Source organism: Nicotiana tabacum, chromosome 11 (assembly GCF_000715075.1).
Source record: "Nicotiana tabacum cultivar K326 chromosome 11, ASM71507v2, whole genome shotgun sequence".
Lineage (NCBI taxonomy): Eukaryota > Viridiplantae > Streptophyta > Magnoliopsida > Solanales > Solanaceae > Nicotiana > Nicotiana tabacum.
Genome location: NC_134090.1, coordinates 87275203 through 87296138, shown reverse-complemented (window position 1 = coordinate 87296138; position 20936 = coordinate 87275203). Strand labels below are relative to the sequence as shown.

At 37.8% G+C, this 20936-nt stretch overlaps 1 protein-coding gene across 5 annotated transcripts in view; it reads right to left on the bottom strand.

The window, feature by feature from the left end:
• Nucleotides 1-267: 267 nt before the first annotated feature.
• LOC107818587 (MADS-box protein AGL42-like) overlaps nt 268-20936 on the bottom strand; it is a 55479-nt gene continuing 34810 nt past the window's right edge. For 2 of the 5 annotated variants that reach the window (XM_075225272.1, XM_075225274.1), the window contains 6 exons: nt 20035-20122; nt 2024-2085; nt 1820-1919; nt 1612-1653; nt 1469-1510; nt 268-611 (listed from right to left, as the gene is read on the bottom strand). In XM_075225272.1, coding sequence (XP_075081373.1) covers nt 462-611; nt 1469-1510; nt 1612-1653; nt 1820-1919; nt 2024-2085; nt 20035-20122 — 484 coding nt within the window. In that variant the 3' untranslated portion in view covers nt 268-461. Of the gene's footprint in view, nt 612-789; nt 871-1468; nt 1511-1611; nt 1654-1819; nt 1920-2023; nt 2086-20034; nt 20126-20936 lie in introns of all 5 variants that reach the window. The other 3 variants (XM_075225271.1, XM_075225270.1, XM_075225273.1) reach the window with 2 other exon arrangements.

The window sequence follows — 20936 nt, the reverse complement described above, 5'->3', positions numbered from 1 at the left end:
TAATAATTAATTTTTTTTAAAAATTAATACAAGTTAAATGAGGGTGATCAAATAGCGCGCCCCGTGAAATTTTTACCAATCTCATTCCTCAACCATCTACAACCAAATGCCTTTTAGAATCCGAATGGGCTTTTCTTTTCCTTTCTTTTTTGTGATATGAAAAAGGAAATATGAACTCTTAGTAGCCACGCACTGTGTTTTTCAGTTTCCAAATAATAAGTTTGAAGGGTTGGGAGAAAATAAAAAGTTTAGAATTAATACTGCATGAACGAGAATAAGCTTTATGAATATGCAATTAAATCAGGCTTCTTTACAACCATTATTCATGGAAATATAGATACATTAAGCAAGAAGCAGCAAAGGGAAAAAACGCAAAAAAGATCTTTCACTCGTATACCTTATTTTTTTGTATTTGCATGCTTTTAATGCTTCTATCGAATTTGAGCAAATTATTCCAGCAGCTACGACCAACAAATGTCAGGAAGACCAATAAACAAATCAGTCTCCACCTCTGTATTCTGGACACTATGGCTACAGCTTGCCGTTTCTTTCTGTTGGGATATTCGTGTTAGGGGAGGTGGTGGTGCTTCTGGTTTCCGCCTTAGCCCACACTATCAACATGATGATAAGAATTGTCAACAAAACCAGTTCATACATAAACTTTATGAGTAATATTTTGGACACTGATGTTATTTAGAACTTTTACAAGATTAGATTAAGTTGATTTTGACAAGAAAATGGACCTTGGACTTAATAACTCCAAACTCTAGTTTATGAGGTTAGAATTACCTAAGACCATATAAGAAGTCCAATTTTCCTTCTCATAGCCAATATGGGACTCAATGGCCCTGTACGCTTAGGACTGAACATCTAGAGTGTGAACAAAATAAGATGGGGGTCAAACATCGAGTAAACAACAAAGTGAGAATTCTGATACCATGATAAGAAAATGAACTTTGGACCTAACTCTACCCTGAAAGTTAGCTCACGAGATGAGGATTGCCCAAAACCATATAAGAAGTCCAAATTTCCTTCCCACATCCGAATGGAACTCAACGGACTTACAACAACAGGTAATTTCTCATATCAAGATTGATATGGTAACCTAGAAAGCAGAGTAATTAACGACCTCTTCTAACTGGTATGGTATATAATTTTTTTTACTGTTAATGCATATAACTTAAACTCATATTTTAGACAGGCTTCAAACTTTAATTATTGGGTCTAAGATTGCTTTAGCATTAACATTAGTCGTATATAATTGCAGAGTTTACTCTCACATGTGGTTCTTGGAATTGAACATGCAGTTTCATAAACTGTAGAGCTTCATTGATCTAAACCCCTTTAAGTTAATTTAGTTTAGAAGAATAAACCAAAAAAAATGATACAAACATGGCCCCGACCACTTTGACAAGATATATTATTATTATTCGGCAGAGCAGATATATGGGAAACTTAATTAATTCACCTCTTCAGATAACCTTTCATTTTCTTCAAGCAATTGTTTTTCCTGCACAAGAGGAAACAAAAGGCTGCTAGTAGAGGGAACATTTAAATAAGTAGTACTAATTAATAAACACCCTGAAATGCGTTGAAGTTGTTTCATCATACCTTGGCTTTTAACCGTTCTATTTCGTCCTTCAATAATTGAGTCTAGAAAATGACCAATAAACAACTGGTTAATCAATGAAGGCAAATCACTTATACATTTTAGGAGTCACCAATTACCAAAGAGGAAGAAAAGGGAATCAACTCCTCTTTGCAGGACACATATTGGTTACACTATCCGCGTATATAATTTAAATTGGTATATTAATACCTTTCTTGCCCTGATATTCTTCAGGCTTTTTTCCAGCTGGCTGTCGATCTCTTGAAGTTCATTCATTGAACATGATCCAATACCTTGACCCATTAGCTTCCTAAGCATTTCAAATTCAAGATTGCACTGAATATGCTGAGAAATATAAAAGAGAGAGTATCACAATGAAGAATGCAGGGGGAAATGTAACTGCTAGCACAATACCTCTTAGAAACTTCAAGGATCTCGATCTTCTTTGCTATGTTTGCTGTTTCTTCCTTCAAGTGCTGCAAATCAAAATCAATTACTATGTAATAGCATGAGGAGAAAACATGGGGAAAATTTCCACGAGGTGAAAAAAAAAAGAATTGCTTATCTGATCCATCTTTACATCACAACTAACAACTTTATGTTCTTTGGGGTGATCATTTCATTTACTGATTGAATATAAACATATATATTACAAAATTATAAACACGTAATAATGGGGGATTGAATTGATCCATGTTTGAGTAATAAATGATGAAGTAAATGTATATTCATCTTTTGGGGGCAAAGTAGGGCATGTTATGTTGGAATAGTAGTGGAATAACAAAAATAATACTGCAATATTATATTATTGAAATCAAAATAGCAAAAATATATTTGGAGAATAGGGGCATGAGGCCTGACCTTCTCAGAATCTCAAAAATAATTGGCATTTCAAACTCGAGAACAAAAGAGACTATAGTGTAGTTTGTATAGGTGCTTTACAATGTACTTCTTATAGATATCCCTATCAGGAAGGTCTATCTACTGAGATCCTACTACAAAATCATCCTAGGGAGTTAGAAACTAATTTATTCTTGCTATTTATCTATGCAGTTTTTCTATCCACTCCAATTCTTTCCTATTTTGCTGCATGTGCATTCTCATCTCAACTCTGCAGAATCCCTCCTCCTTGATTTTCTGCCATACTTTCTCAGCCCATGGTACCTTGTTTTGCCATAGAGCTACATTCCTTGCCTTCCGTTTGCCATATATAACTGCTGCCATTATTGTTATCACAAAAGCTGTACATAGTTTCTCTTTAATTACTCTGCTCAGTCTTTTCCAGATCCCCTGTAGATCAAGCTATCTGAGTCGAATACCCAGCTAGTTAAGCATTGCTTCAATACATTTTCTGGAGGATTGACAGTTAAAGAATAGTGGTTGCAAGGATTTATCATCTGCACCACCAAGTAAGCATGTTCTATCTTGTCTTATACCATATTTGTTTAGTCTATCCAAAGTTGTATAAAGTTGTTGCAAGGATTCATCATCTGCACCACCAAGTAAGCATGTTCTATCTAGCCAGCATATAAAGTTGTGTTTTGGTAGGTTATTCTTGTTCCATACCCATCTTTCATAAGGCCATTGTTCTACCTTCCCTCGACTCTATTTATATCCTTTCTTTACTGTATATTTGTTTCTTTCCTGTAGCCACCCTTTCTGTATAAAACCAGGAGAATAATTATTCTTGATTGTACATATTTTCTTCAAGTGCCAAGCGCAGTCCTGAGGAGGTTGATATTGCCACCATTTTGCATCTTTTAAGTATATATGGTTTACCCATTGAACCCATAATGTATCACTCTTTTTGGCTATATTCCACAGATACTTGGCTAGAGCTGCATCATTCCAGGTTATGCATTCTGAGATGACAAGTCCTCCCTCTCTTTTTGGTCTACATACTATGTCCCATGCCACTAGTGGGGCCCTACTACTTATTGCTTTCGCATCCCACAGATAGTTCCTGCATATGCTAATAATGCTCCATTGTCTTCTTTGGTAGCATGAAGATAGACGCACAATAGGTGTGAAGGTGCATTAGTACTGCATTTATAAGCTGCACTTTCCTTGCATAGTATTGGTTCCTCAACCGCTACCCTTTGATTTTAATCAGCAACTTGTTCATTAACATTTCACAATCCACATCATTCAACTTCTTTGATGATACAGGCACCCCAGGTATATGAATGGTAATGCACCTCTTTGATAACCTGTTAACTCACATAAATTTGCTATCTCTAGCACATTCATGTTTGCACAATATACATTGGACTTGCTTACATTTACTGTTAGACCTGATGCCTTTGAAAAATTCTCAAACCCTCTAAGCATTAATAGCACAGCATGAAATTCTCCTTTACAAAATATTAAAACATCATCACCAAAGCATAAGTGGTTTAACTTCATCCCTTTACTTCTTGTATGATATGCAAACCCCTCATGTTTTGCTAAATAGGCTATAATTCTGGTGAAGTATTCCATGCACACCATAAGTAGGAGTTGTAAAATTGGGTCACTTTGCCTAAGTCCTCTCCTCCCATTAATATTGTCATATGTTCCTCCATTCAACGCAATATTATACGGGAGTGTGGATGCATGCCATTATCACATTATGAATTTCCTAGGAAAATTCATTGCATAGAGCATTTCTTCAACAAATTCCTATTCCACTGAGTCATAGGCTTTCTTTAAGTCGATCTTGATCAAACAAATTTTGATGAAGTTCTTTCTTACCTTACCAAGTCTTGGCACACCAATATATTCTGCTTAATTGTTCTTCCAGCCATAAACGCACTTTGATTGGGTGAAATAATGCTGGGCAGAACCGTCTTCAGTCTATTGCACAACATTTTGGAGATAGTTTAGATTGTATTGCAGCATGCAATGGGTCTATAGTCTCCAATTGTTGTCGCAATACTTCCTTTTGGTATGAGTGTGATCAGTGTACTATTTTAGGCGAAGAGCATTCTTCCTTCTTGAAAGAACTCCAACACTTCACATGTTACATCCTTCCCAACTATGTCCCAACTATCTTTAAAAAATTGACTCGCATAACCATCTGGTCCTGGTGCTTTATCTCTTGGAATATCCCATAAAGCTTTCTTGACCTCGTCACTTGAGAATTATGTTTCTAACATGTTTCTTTGATAAGCTGTTATCACCTTTCCTGCTTTAATTATGTTACTGGCCACATGCACCCTTTTGTATTGTGCAGTCCCCAGCAATGCTTTGTAGAATTCCTAAAATGCTTCTGCTACTTCCTTTGTTGAGGTCACTGTTGTTCCATGTATATTCTTCGCTGTAAAAACTATATTTATTGTTCTTCTTGCCTTTATCATGTTGTGGAAGAATTTGGTATTCTGGTCTCCATATTTTAACCATTGCACTTTACTTGTTTGCTTTAGGAATTCATCTCTAGCCTTCTTCCAATAGATACATTGTTTTGTCGGCATGACCTCCTAATTTATCAGCTTCTCATTTCTAGGATCCTGCTGCCTGACAGACCCATGGATTCTGCATTGCTTTATCTGCTTGCTTTTCTGCTTCTGTATCTTTGTTTAACTTCATGAATATTCTCTTTAGTCTGTTTATCTTCCCTACCAGCTTGTACATTTTTGTCCCATATATGTGTTTAGACCAGCTTTCACTCACCCTTGTCTTGAAGTCCTCAACTAGACTCCACATGTTATAGTATTGGAGGTTTGGAGACAGACTCTTGAGTCTAAGGGTTTCAAATTGAGCAGGTCTAAGGCAGAGTACCTAGAGTGCAAGTTTAGCGTTGAGTCGAGGGAAGTAGGCGGGGACGTGAGGCTTGGGTCACAGGTCATCCCCAAGAGAGATAGCTTCAAGTACCTTGGGTCGATCATTCAGGGAGACGGAGAGATCGACGAGGACGTCACTCACCGCATAGGGGCGGGCTGGATGAAATGGAGGCTTGCATCTGGAGTCTTGTGTGACAAGAAAGTGCCACCGATACTCAAAGGTAAGTTTTATAGAGTTGTGGTTAGACCGGCCATGTTGTATGGGGCAGAGTGTTGGCCGGTTAAGAACTCTCATATCCAGAGGATGAAAGTAGCAGAGATGCGGATGCTGAGGTGGATGTATGGGCACACTAGGATACACAAGATTAGGAATGAAGATATTAGGAAGAAGGTGGGTGTCGCCCCTATGGATGACAAGATACGGGAAGCGAGGCTCAGATGGTTTGGGCACGTGCAGAGGAGAAGCCTTGATGCACCAGTGAGGAGGTGTGAGCGGTTGGCCGTGGTGGGTACGAGAAGAGGTAGAGCGAGACCTAAGAAGTATTGGGGAGAAGTGATCAGGCAGGACATGGTACGACTGCAGATTTCCGAGGACATGGCCCTTGATAGGAAGGCCTGGAGATCAAGCATTAGGGTTGTACGATAGGGGTTGTAGAGCTTTCCTTACTTCATACCGGGGGTGAGGCGGGGTTGGATTAGGGTTGACCTTAGATGACTTGCAGTTTATGTTGAACCCACACTATTCTTGCTGTTTATCTTAGCCCCAGGCCTTAGACCCTGGTTACTGTTAGTGCATGTCATTCATCTTTTGGTTTTTATGCTTCTGTTACTATTATGGTTTCTACTGGAGTTACTAATGAATTCTCTTTTCTTGTTTGTTATTTCCGTCTTTCTGAGCCGAGGGTCTATCGGAAACAACCTCTCTGCCCTATCGAGACAAGGGTAAGGTCTGCGTACATATTACCTCCCCAGACCCCACTATGTAGGATTTTACTGGGTAGTTATTGTTGTTGTAATGATCAAACAGTCCCTCTTGCATATATGCACGTCAGAAGCAGGATGGCTACAAAATCAATCTTTTTTATCAATACCTTGTCGATTCTACTTATTACTCTATCGAGACCCTGTTGCTTGTTATTCCATTTTTATCAGAAGACTTCATATCAAATAAGTCACAGTAGTCTAGGGGTGTCAATGGATATTTGAAAACCGACTAAACCGACCGAACTGCACCAAACCGAACCGATTTTTAGGTTTCTTTCAAAAAACCCGTAGATTTTTATATAAATCTATAACTGTACCGATAATTAGGGTAGGTTTTTTATTTTATAAAAATAAACCGAAAAAATACCGAACCGTACAAAATAAATTTTATATGTGAAAAATATATTTATATAGTAAGTTTAAATATAATAAAGCATTAAATTTTTCTTTGGGTCTTGGAATTATGAAAACTATTACAAGCCAACAAGTAATTAAACTCAAAATACCTATTCCTAAAACCTATTATGCTACTTCTACTTAAACTAAGTTATTTCAAGTATTTGTATTAGCAAGACACAAAGTATTCTAGCAATTATGATTAGTATTGAATATGTTTCCTTTCATATAATTTAGATTTATCTTTTTGAATATTTAATCTTCTATTGACTTTATTCTTGGGTCCCAACTTGGTTAATATCTTTCCACTCGTGTGATTGATATTTTCTTTGCTTTTACTTGGATGCTTTTATGTTGCTGTAGAATAGTTGATGGATCTATACTCTAGTTATCTTTCATGTTTTTTTAATTCATCACCCTTTAAACGGTAAAAATATCTATAGACTTTTGCTAGGTCATATAAAAGAACATATGCTACTGCATTCTACGTCTACTAGTGAATTTTACATGACATTAAAAGAAATACCAAAAAATAATCGAACCGTACTGATACCGAAGAGAAACCGACGTGATTGGGATGGTTTCGAAAAGTTTAATTTTGGTTATACATAATAGAATAACCGAAAAAAGGGTATGGTATAAATTTTATAAAATAGTTGACCGAACCGAACCATTGATACCCCTACAGTAGGCCACAAGGTTTCTAAAGTCTCTGATTTCGGCAATTCTTCCTACTTTGTCCTCTTGATGTAGTAGAGAGTTGAAATTTCCCATCACAACCCAAGCACCTTGCATTTGTCCAGCTAACAGTTCAATGTCTCTCCACAATGTCTTTCTCAATGCGTGATCATTATATCCACACACCATTGCGATGTTGAATTTCTTCCTTGTTCTTAAATGAATAATCTCACTATGAATTAGTTGCTCAGTTACCATTCGCTACAAATAATTAAGGTTTCCACAATAGCCACACCCTTCGTGCTGGATGGGATGAATGATTGATAACATAAGTGTGAGGTCCATACTTCACCTACTACATTGAATAAAAGAAAAAGAAAAAGGAGTGATTGACGGGGAGAAAAACAAAACAGTGGGTGCCAATGGTTTGCAATTGCTAATTGCAATGAACTAATTTATCTAATTGGTTTCTTGGGCAGCAATGATAGCTATAAATAGCAGCCTCATTCTCTCAATTCAAACATACCAAATCGAAAGAAGCAACAGAGATTTAGAGAGAGTAATCCACAGATTGTAGTATGTGAGATAAATAGTGAGTGGGAGTAATATTGTAGTGAGGTGTTTAAAATAAAGAGTGTTACTTCTTTCGAAGTTGTAGTAGTCTCATGACACTACCAAGTTGTAATATTATAGTGGTATTATATTGTTCCGCTCAGGTATTGTAATTTACCCCGTTAAAATATTTGGTGTTGTTGTTACTCTCTTATGTCATTGTTATTTACCGTGAATATTATTCCTGGGCGGGATATATATTATTTTTTATCCCAACAACGTGGTATCAGAGCCATGACGAATAATAGTCCGCTGTCTTTTTAGTACCCCCGTCTGACAAAAGATAATTATGAGAAATGGTGTCTACGTATGAAAGCCAATCTTGGCTCCCAGGATGTGTGGGAAAGGGTAGATAGAGGGTATGCAAAACCCGATAATGAGGAAGCTCTGCCTCAAAATGAAAAAGAGGTCTTGGCAAAGACAAAGAAGAAGGATCAACAAGCCTTCATGCTCATCCACTAACGTTTGGATGATGCCATGTTTGAGAAGGTGGCAAATGCTACCACCTCAAAGGAAGCTTAGGAGATTTTACAAAATTCTCTTCAAGGAGTTGACAAGGTGAGGAAGGTAAAACTTCAAACTCTAAGGGCTGATTTTGAAGTTTTAAAAATGAAAGAATCTGAATGCGTTTCGGATTATTGTTCAAAAGTGAAGGCTGTTATAAATCAATTGAGACGATACGGGGAGGACATAGAAGATGTCCGTGTGGTAGAACAGATCCTTCGCACTTTAACACCTAAATTTGATTTTGTGGTGTGTGCTATTGAAGAGTCTAAAGATTTAGACTCAATGATGGTGGAGCAATTGGAGGGTTCTTTACAAGCCCGCGAAGAAAAAATCAAAAGGAGACAAGAAGTGCCACTAGAGAAACTTCTTAAAACTCAGGCATCCTTCAAGGATTATGGAGGTGAAAAGAGCTATCGAGGGAATGTACGGGGACGAGGCCGTGGCGGTCATGGACGAGGAAGAAGTAACAGTAACAACTTCAACAATGAAGCTAAAATCCACCAAATATTCAGAGGTCGTGGTCGTGGACAAAGAGGAGGAAGAGGGCGTGGCTACTACCAAGAAAATAATGGACAAAGGTATAACAAATCAAAAATTAAGTGTTATAATTGTCATAAATTTGGTCATTACTCTTGGGAATGTCGTAGCAATGTTAAGAAAAAAGCTAACCTTGTTGACGACAAGAAAGAAGAAGTTGAGTCAACGTTGTTGATAGCACTCAAGGAAGAAGACAGGGATGATTGCAGCTCGTTGTATTTGGACATTGGAGCAAGCAATCATATGTGTGGATGCAAAGAAAAGTTTGTGGAGATCAATAAAACGGTGAGAGGTAATGTTTCTTTTGGAGATACCTCAAATATTCAAATCGAAGGGATAGGTACAATTCTGATCTCCTGTAAAGATGGTAGTCACAAGCTAATTCAAGATGTTTATTATGTACCAAAATTAAAAAGTAATATTTTGAGTTTGGGCCAACTTCTTGAAAAGGAATATGATATCCACATGAAAAATATGCATCTTTGGCTTAGAGATTCAAGTGGAATTCTAATTGCTAAAGTGCATATGACAAAGAATAGATTATTTTCTCTGAATCTTAAAATAATTGATGCAAAGTGTTTGAAGGCTAATGTGCAAGATGAATCATGGTGTTGGCACATGCGATTTGGGCACTTGAATTTTGAAGCACTCAAATCAATGGGAGAAAAGAACATGGTGCATGGGATACTATCAATCAACCATCCCAATCAATTGTGTGAATCTTGTCGTCTTGGAAAACATGCGAGGAGTTTTCCAAAGGAGGCTATGTCAAGATCAACCAAGCCGCTCCAGCTTGTTCACACTGTTGTGTGTGGACCAATCAATCTACCTTCTTTTGGTAAAAGTAAATACTTTCTGCTTTTTATTGATGAATTTAGTAGAAAGACTTAGGTTTATTTCTTGCACCAAAAATCTGAAGCTTTTGCTGCTTTTAAAAATTTTCAAAGTACTTGTGGAGAAAGAAAGTGGCTATGAAATTAAAGCTCTGAGATCCGATAGAGGAGGCGAATGCACTTCAAACGAATTTAATGACTTCTGTCAATCTCATGAAATTCGTCGCCCTCTAACGGTACCTTATTCACCCCAACAAAATGGTGTTGTAGAGAGAAAGAATCGAACGATTCTTAACATGGCTAGACGTATGTTGAAAGCGAAAAGTATGCCCAAGGAATTTTGAGCTGAAGCTGTTTATTGTGCAGTGTATTTGAACAACAGGTCTCCAACAAAGAAATGTTAGAGATCAAACCCCTCAAGAAGCATGGAGTGGAAGAAAACCAAGTGTCAGCTTGAGAATCTTTGGGAGTATAGCCTATGCTCATGCGCCACATCAAGGGAGAGAAAAGCTTGACGATCGAAGTGTCAAGCATGTATTTGTTGGCTATGATACGAGTTCAAAAGGCTACAAATTATACAACCCAAGCAATGTCAAGGTGGTGGTAAGTCGCGATATTGAATTTGATGAAGAATTGGCATGGGATTGGGAAGCTCAAGAAAAAACTTCATATGATTTTCTTCCATAGTTTGGTGATGAAGAAGAACCAGAGACCGTGGAACCTGTGCAGGATATAACACCACCTCCTTCTCCAACCAATGTTGCATCTCCCTCTTCTTAAGAAAGTTCAAATGAACAGCCGCGACAAGGAGTATTCAAGAGCTCTATGAGGACACAGAAGAAGTTACTAATTTTGATTTTTTATGTTGTCTCTTTGCTGACAGTGAACCAATGAACTTTGATGAAGCTGTTACAAACAAAAAGTGGAGACAAGCCATGAATGAAGAGATTGAGTCAATAGAGAAGAACAACACTTTGAAGTTAACAACTCTTCCTAAGGGTCATCGAGCAATTGGAATGAAATGGGTATACACGACAAAGAAGAATGCTGATGGAGATGTGGAGAGATACAAGGCACGACTTGTGGCTAAAGGCTACAAGCAAAGGCAAGGCATTGACTATGAAGAAGTCTATGCACTTATTGCCCGCATGGAGATGATTCGTTGGTGATCTCTTTAGCGGTGTAAATGAAGTGGAAGATCTATCAACTAGATGTCAAGTCAGCCTTCTTGAATGGCTATCTTGAAGAAGAATTCTATGTTGAACAACCATTGGGTTTCGTGGTCAAAAACATGAAGATAAAGTGTTGAAGTTGAACAAAGCTTTATATGGATTGAAGCAAGCCCCGCGAGCATGGAATAGTTGCATCGACAAGTATTTTCAAGACAATGTGTTTACTCTTTGTCTCCATAAATATGCTCTTTACCTTAAAGTTCATAATAATGAAGATATCTTGCTTGTTTGTCTTTATGTTGATGATATTATTTTCATGGGTAATAACCCAAGTTTGTGTGAAGCTTTTAGGAAAGATATGTCTCGTGAGTTCGAGATGACGAACGTAGGGCTCATGTCATACTACTTGGGCCTAGAAGTGAAGCAGATGGAGGATGGAATTTTTATCTCTCAGAAAAGCTATACAAAAGATATATTGAAGAAGTTCAACATGCTAGATTGCAACCCCATGAACACGCTGATGGAGAGTGGGACAAAAATGTCCAAGTTTGATGAAGGAGAAAAAATGGACCCCATATTTTTCAAAAGTCTTGTGGGAAGTTTGAGGTACTTGACTTGTACCAGACCAGATATACTCTTTGCAGTTGGAGTAGTAAGCCGCTTCATCGAAGCTCTTACCTCCACTCATTTGAAAGTCACTAGAAGAATTCTTCGTTACCTAAAAGGTACGATTGACTTTGGGTTATTTTATTCTTCTTTTAATGATTTCAACCTTGTGGGATATTGTGATAGTGATTATGCGGGAGATATTGATTATAGAAAAAGTACAACTGGTTTTGTATTTTTCTTGGGTGATTCTGTTATTTCTTGGAGTTCAAAGAAACAGTCCATAGTTACTCTCTCGACTTGTGAAGCGGAATATATAGCAGCAACATCATGTACCTGTCATGCTATTTGTCTAAGAAGATTATTGAAGGAGCTCAATTTGCCATAAATTGAGGCTACAGAGATTTGTATTGATAATAAATCTGCACAGGCACTTACCAAGAATCTGGTGTATCACGATCGAAGCAAGCATATAGATACAAGGTATCATTTCATCAGAGAGTGCATTGCCAAGAAGGAAGTCGAGCTCAAATATGTGAAGTCTGATGATCAAGTTGCAGACATTTTTACAAAGCCTCTCAAGTTTGAAGATTTTCAGAGATTGAGAACAAGACTTGGACTGAAGAAGAAAAATCAAAATTAAGGGAGAGAGTTGTGGGGTCCATACCTCACCTACTATATTGAATAAAAGAAAAATAAAGAGGAGTGATTGACGGGGAGAAAAATAAAACTGTGGGCGCCAGTGGTTTGCAATTGCAAATTGCAATGAACCAATTTATCTGATTGGTTTCTTGGGCAGCAATGATGGCTATAAATAGCAGCCTCATTCTCTCAATTCAGACACACCAAATCGAGAGAAGCAACAAAGAGTTAGAGAGAGTAATCCACAGATTATAGTCTGTAAGATAAATAGTGAGTGTGAATAATATTGTAGTGAGGTGTTTAAAATAAAGAGTGTTACTTCTTTCGAAGTTGTAGTAGTCTCTTGACACTACCAAGTTGTAATATTATAGTGGTATTATATTGCTCCGCTCGGGTATTGTAATTTACCCCGTTAAAATATTTGGTGTCGTTGTTACTCTTTTGTGTCATTGTTATTTACCGTAAATATTATTCCTAGGCGGGATATATATTATTTTTTATCCCAACAATAAGGACACCTTGCGCAAAGAATAAGAGAGGCCTTAATTGCCTTAGCCCTCTTAATTATTTTCCAGGAGCCCAAATAATCAAACCTTCTGTTTGTGCATGAACATGTTCATTTCATGTTGTTTGGCTATTTTATTTAGGCCCCTAGAATTCCAGAAACCAAAGCTATCCATAAGGAGGGAGGGGATCGATCCCCCATCCATCCCTTCTGTGCTTCCTCAACTGTTTATTCCTTCCTGGTTACAATAAGTCATGCCCTTTCCTGCTTCCTTTGCACTTATCCCATTGTCCCCTCCTGCTAAAGCTGCATATGTATTTGACCTGTTGAGGATGTACTATCATGTTGTCTCTACCAGTGGTCTGACCTTGTTGAGTATGTACATTCATATTGTCTCCTGCTATGGTCAAGGTCTAAGTATCCTTAGGTTTTTCCTGTTGTGCATCACCTTGTTTTGGCCTTGATGTGCCCTTGCCACTTGCCGCTCCTCCATTCTTATTGGCTGGTTCACCGGTTCCTTCCCCTCTCTTTTCCTCATTTCATCATCAGTTTTATGTGTCGTCTCTTCTCTTACCTGCTTCCTGCACTCCTTCAATTCATGCCCAAAGCTCCCAAACTTAGAGCAAAATACTGGCTTCCATTCATATGAGACTTGTTGTTCAATGATCTTTCTTCACCCATACTCAAACAGGATTTTATTAGGATATTCCTGCTGTAGTGATACTTATATTAGCACTCTAGCATATTGCAGCCTCTCTTTCTCAGTCGTAGCTCTATCGGCTTTTAATGGTTTCCTTATCATTTCTGCTATTTTTGTTAATAATGTTTGTCCCGATACTTAATATCCAATCCAATTAATTGAACCCACATAAGTCTTTCATCAGTCACCTGTTTGTTGAACTCGATGTCTGGTCTCCATGGTTTCACCACAATTGGCTTCTTATCAAAAATCTTAATGCCTTCTTCTACATATTTTGTTCTGTTCTCAATCGTGTGGAATCTCACCATGAAAACTCTTCGATTGAAAAAAGGGCAGTCCGTTGCACTAAGCTCCTGCTATGTGCGGGGTCCGGGGAAGGGTCGGACCACAAGGGTCTATCATACGCACTCTTACCCAGTATTTCTGTAAGAGTCTATTTCCAGAATCCTCCCATATACTTTTGAAGTAACCTTCCATAACCGATTATGGGGGGTTTGACCCCATGCCATAACATATTACGGCTGATTTCCAATAGTCAATTTCATCATTAATGCCATCCATTGTAATTTGATGTTGTTTCCCGTATTCTGCTCCATTGCTAAGTTAAAACCCTATTTGATGGGGGTTTTGCCCTACCACCTCGGTCCATGACCCCTTCAGACCTGAGTTCTCCTTAGGGTTACAATTACCCATTGTTTTGTTCCCTTACGTCTGCTTCTTCGACCATGTCGGCCCCAGATTTCCTCCCTTTACCGCTGCTTCCAGACGTATTAGCTGCCTCAGATGGGTTTGATTCCATCACCGGCCGTTGGCTAAGATCCAACGGGAAAATCCCTTGCATTACATTAATATTCCTAAATTTATTCACATCACTTGAATTTGGTCCTTGCTTCTGCCCAATTTCGATGTTACTACTATTGAATTTGACAAAATGTTTGTCCCACATCGGTGGGAAAACAAAAGTTGGGGGGAAATTTCCCCTATAAAAGAAGGCTTAATGTTTAGGTTTTAAACACACCTCTCATTTGTCTTCTCATCTGTTTAAGGCATTTTTATCTTCTCTCTTTAGTATTATTTCACTTGTATTTTTGGAGTGGAATAAAATATTGGTTGTGTCCGAGGAGTAGGCAAAATTAGCCGAACCTCGTAAATTCTGGTGTTCCCTTTATTGTTGCTTTATTGTCTTATTTATTATTTGGTGGTTGTCATAATTTTTGGTATAGTAGTTGTGACTTATTCACACTATATACATTTGGCTTCCGCAACAATTGGTATCAGAGCCAAGGTACTGTCTAAGTATGCTCTGTGGTTGCAGCATAGTCTGATCTTCCACATCAGAAAAGATTTATCTTGGTAACTGAGTCAAGGTTCTGTCTGAGTATGCTCTGTGGTTGCAGCTTAGTCTGATCTTCTACATCAGAAAGGAAATAATCTTGATTTGTGTCGTCAGCTATTAAATAATATTTGTGTCAAATATGGGAGACAATAAAAAAGAAGAATCTACATCAAGTGTCAACAACACGTCATCATTGGCATCTTCTCTTATGACAAGAATTGTCTCAAATGCGAAATTTGCGGTAGAAATATTTGACGGGTTCGAACATTTTGGGATGTGGCAAGGCGAGGTTCTAGATGTCCTTTTTCAACAAGGGCTAGATCTGGCCATTGAAGAAAAGAAACCAGATGTTATTGGAGAAGAAGATTGGAGAATTATCAACCGTGTTGCTTGCGATACCATTCGATCCTACCTTGCTAGAGAGCAGAAATATTCATACACAAAGGAAACTTCTGCAAGTAAATTATGGAAAGCACTGGAGGATAAATTTTTGAAGAAAAACAGTCAAAATAAATTGTACATGAAGAAGAGACTGTTTCACTTCACCTATGTTCCTGGTACCACGATGAATGAACATATCACCAGTTTCAATAAGTTGGTCACAGATTTGCAAAATATGGATACAACTTATGATGATGGTGACTTGGCCTTGATGTTGTTGGCGTCACTTCCTGATGAGTACGAGCACCTTGAAACTACTCTACTCCATGGAAATGATGAAGTTTCTCTCAGAGAAGTTTGTTCAGCTTTGTACAGCTATGAACAAAGAAAGCGAAAAAAACAGAAGGGCGGAGAAGGAGAAGCACTATTTGTGAGGGTTCGTCCTCAAAATCAAACGAGGACAAAGAAGGGAAGATCCAAGTCAAGATCCAGACCCAGCAAAGATGAATGTGCCTTTTGTCGAGAAAAGGGCACTGGAAGAAAGACTGTCCGAAGTTGAAGAATAAGGCCAAACATAACAATGGAAAGGCCATTATGGATTCAAATATAGCTGATTGTGATGATTCAGACTTCTCATTAGTTACAACAGAGTCATCAACATCATCAGACATATGGTTGATGGACTCGGCTTGTAGCTATCATATGTGTCCCAACAGGGACTGGTTCGTGGATTTTCAAGAAGGAGAATATGGAATTATTCACACAGCGGATAACAGCCTTCTTACCTCATATGGGATTGGTTCAATACGATTAAGGAACCACGATGGAATGATCAGAACATTAACAGATGTTCGATATGTACCAGATTTGAAGAAGAATATCATCTCTGTGGGAGCCCTTGAATCAAAAGGGTTCAAAATCATTGCAGAAAATGGAGTGATGAGAGTATGCTCCGGTGCACTAGTGGTAATGAAGGCTAATAGGAAGAATAATAATATGTACCGCTATCGTGTCAGTACAGTTATTGGGACAGCGACAGTGACATCCAGTGACAACAAAGAGGCAGAAGCAACCAAGCTATGGCACATGCGCTTGGGACATGCTGGAGGAAAATCCTTGAAAACTCTATCAGATCAAGGATTGTTAAAAGGAGTCAAAGCTTGCAACTTGGAGTTTTGTGAGCATTGTGTTAAAGGGAAACAAACAAGGGTTAAATTTGGTATAGCGGTCCATAATACTAAAGGCATTTTGGATTATGTACACTCTGATGTTTGGGGTCCTTCCAAAACACCTTCATTGGATGGGAAGCACTATTTTGTAACCTTTGTTGATGATTTTTCCCGAAGAGTATGGGTGTATACAATGAAGAGCAAAGATGAAGTGTTGGGAATTTTTCTCAAATGGAAGACGATGGTGGAGAATCAAACAGGCAAGAGGATCAAGTGTATTCGCACAGACAATAGAGGTGAATACAAAAATGATCATTTCAATAAGGTCTGTGAAAATGATGGCATCGTCCGACACTTCACTGTTAGACATACACCACAACAGAATGGAGTGGCAGAACGAATGAACCGGACCTTGCTGGAGAAGGTACGGTGTATGTTGTCCAATGCTGGCTTGGGCAAAGAATTTTGGGCTGAGGCAGTTACATATGCATGCCACCTCATTAATCGCTTACCATCTGCTGCTATTGATGGCAAGACACCATTTGAAAAATGGTATGGAAAGTCTGCTGTAGATTATGACTCTTTGCACGTGTTTGGCTCAACTGCATATTATCATGTGACAGAGTCAAAATTGGATCCAAGGGCAAAGAAGGCTATTTTTATGGGAATTACTTCTGGAGTCAAAGGATATCGCTTATGGTGTCCTATGACAAAGAAAGTAATATTCAGCAGGGATGTTACCTTTGATGAATCTGTTATGGTAAATAAGGTAACAGAAGATACCAAACAAAATGAAGGTGCTTCTAAGCAGGTGGAGTTTGAGGGAAAATTTATTTTTCCTACACAAGAAGCAGAGGAGGAAACAAATGAAGATTATCCTCTAGAAGGAGAGCCAGTAGAGGAGATTCCAACTCAGGAACCTCAACAACAACTTGAATCAATAGCAACCAGCAGGCCAAAAATAACAATAACGAAACCTGTTCGTCTCATAAAGACGGTTGCTTGTGCAACCTCAATTGTAGCTGATGATGTTCCTACTACTTATAAAGACGTTGTCCAAAGTTCAGAAGAAGATAAGTAGAGGATTGCCATGAATGATGAAATACAGTCCCTTCATCATAATCATACATGGAGATTGGCCAATTTCCCGAAGGGAAAGAAAGCAATTGGGTGCAAATGGGTATTTGCAAAGAAAGAAGGATTTCTTAACCAATTAGATGTTCGCTACAAAGCAAGATTGGTGGCCAAAGGATATGCTCAAAAGGAGGGAATTGATTACAATGAAGTGTTTTCTCCAGTTGTAAAACATTCCTCCATTAGAATTATGTTGGCTTTAGTAGCACAATTGGATTTGGAACTATTTCAGATGGATGTAAAAACTGCGTTTTTACATGGAAACTTGGAGGAGGAAATCTACATGACTCAGCCAGAAGGATTCAAAGTTGCTGGAAAAGAAAATATGGTGTGCAAACTTGAAAAATCGTTGTACGGATTGAAACAATCTTCTAGACAATGGTACAAGCGATTTGATGAGTTTATGTTGCGGCAAGGGTACAAGAGAAGCAAATACGATCATTGTGTGTATTTGCACAAGCTTAAAGATGGTTCCTTTGTATATCTTCTCCTATATGTTGATGATATGTTGATAGCTTCCAAAAATTTGGAAGAAATTGATAAGTTGAAGATTCAACTGAAGAAGGAGTTCGAGATGAAGGATTTGGGTGAGGCAAAGAAAATTCTTGGCATGGAGATAATTAGAGATAGACGTTCAAAGAAACTCTGTTTATCTCAAAAGGAATATTTGAAGAGAGTACTTCAACGTTTTGGCATAGATGACAAGACTAAGCCAGTTAGTACTCCACTTGCTTCCCATTTTAAGCTAAGTACTACTATGTCGCCAATGGATGAAGTTGAACGAAAGTATATGTCAAAGGTACCATACGCAAATGCTGTTGGTAGCTTGATGTATGCAATGGTTTGCACAAGGCCTGACATTTCACAAGCTGTTGGAGTTATTAGCAGATATATGCACAATCCAGGGAAGGAGCATTGGCAAGTTGTGAAGTGGATTCTACGGTATATTCATAATACTGTAGATGTCGGGTTAGTTTTTGAGCAGGAAGACAATCAGTCTGTAGTTGGATATTGTGACTCAGATTTTGCGGGTGATCTGGACAAACGAAGATCAACTACTGGTTATGTGTTTACTTTTGCAAAGGCACCAGTTAGTTGGAAGTCTACTTTGCAGTCAACAGTTGCTTTGTCTACAACAGAGGCAGAGTATATGGCTATTACAGAGGCTGTGAAGGAGGCAATTTGGCTTCAAGGATTGCTAAAGGAGCTTGGTGTTGAACAAAAAGGTATCACAATTTTTTGTGATAGTCAAAGTGCTATTCAATTAGCGAAGAACCAAGTTTATCATGCAAGGACGAAGCACATTGATGTTCGATATCTTTTGTACGAGAAATCATAGAAGAAGGTGGAGTCACAATGAAGAAAATTCATACTACGGAGAATCCTGCTGATATGCTGACAAAGGTGGTGACTGCGATCAAGTTTCAACATTGTTTGGATTTGATCAACATTGTTGAACACTGAAGATTGAAGATGAAGACACAACCAAAATTTGTTACTGAGAGAAAATTGAAGATGTGGAATTTTGCCAAGGTGGAGATTTGTTGAATTTGACAAAATGTTTGTCCCACATCGGTGGGAAAACAAAAGTTGGGGGAAAATTTCCCCTATAAAAGAAGGCTTAATGTTTAGGTTTTAAACACACCTCTCATTTGCCTTCTCATCTGTTTAAGGCATTTGTATCTTCTCTCTTTAGTATTATTTCACTTGTATTTTTGGAGTGGAATAAAATATTGGTTGTGTCCGAGGAGTAAGCTAAATTAGCCGAACCTCGTAAATTCTGGTGTTCCCTTTATTGTTGCTTTATTGTCTTATTTATTATTTGGTGGTTGTCATAATTTTTGGTATAGTAGTTGTGACTTATTCACACTATATACATTTGGCTTCCGCAACAACTACTTACTTTACTGCTCCCTCCACCTCCGAACTTCGCCTTCCTAGTCATGTTCTACTGAAGCTGAGAGGATGGTTCTCTAGAGAGAGAAACGTTACTTGTTACAATGTATTGTTTAAGTGCTAGTTCTAAACTCCCAAAGGCAAAAATCGTAAATGTATTTCCATTTTGAATAATGACTTAAACACAAAACAATAGAAGTCCACAATCAAACATCCTCATTAATACTTTTGAAAATGAAGTGATGAGCATGATTGACTAGAGTAGGAGGAGAAGGAGAACAAGATGAAAGTGAAAGAGGATTCATGGGTGAGGGAGTTGGATTATGAGTATTGGAAGAAGTTGACATTGCTAGGTTAGGCTCTGCTACAGTGTATTACTGAAGTGCTAGTTAGCGCTAGTTCTAAACTGACAAAGCGAAAGATCGTACAATATATAATTTCATTTTGAACAATGACTTAAACACAAGACAATGGACGTCCATAATCAAACATCCTCATTCACACTTTTGAAATGGTATAGCAAGTACCCTGGAAGCAATTAATCATGTTAACCAGATTATTCATAAGAAATCTGACCTCCATGTGGTGCTCCATTTCAATGCTGTTATTGCTTATTAGCGGTTCTTTTGTATTTTCACGATATCTTTCAATGGTCTTCTGCATGCTGCTGAATTATTCCAAGAAGTTGAAGTAAATATTAAGACTTTATAGAGGTAAACACATTGCAAACAATGAAAGATATATTGAACTAGGTACCATGTTTAATTGCATCAGAAGATAAATGAACAAATTGTTGAAATCGAAATAACAGACGTCACCAAAATCTAAATGATAAAAAATATACAAAAAGAGGCACAATACTGTGATATGGTTTGATCAATTGGCTTATGTATGAGAAAAATACTACTTTAAACAAAAATTATCAAGAGAATAATCTCCAACTAAGCAAAATTATTTTAATAACTACATTGTGGACGCTATTCTATTGTTGGATTTTCAATTTATAGAAGTGCAAACCATTTCCTCCAAAAAAATAATTTGTCAAATATGGTAGTATTTTCCTTTTAGGAAAAGTGAAACTCAATTATGATACTCTTTTTCTTTCCTTCGAGAGAAAAGGTAAAATCGAATATGATAAGAAAATAATGACAAACCTAACAAAAATCTCCGTGGCTATATCCTTTACAATTAAACCTCTCTTAGATTCTTCTGTTGAGTTTTCGACGTGTGAGTTTGTATTTCTCCCTTGGATTGAATCTTGTAGATGAATGCTAATTTAATTGCTTTCAAGTTCCTTTACTTGTCATTAGCTGGTTGCATCAACCATTTGAACGATTATCCTTTCGTTTCTTCTCAATCTTGGGTTAAGGTTTGACCAGAACATCATGTTGGACTTTAAGCCATTGGGATTTAAAGTAGAAGAAGTGTGAATTGGAAATTGAGGGAAATAAAATGGAGGGAAAATGAAAAATTTGAAG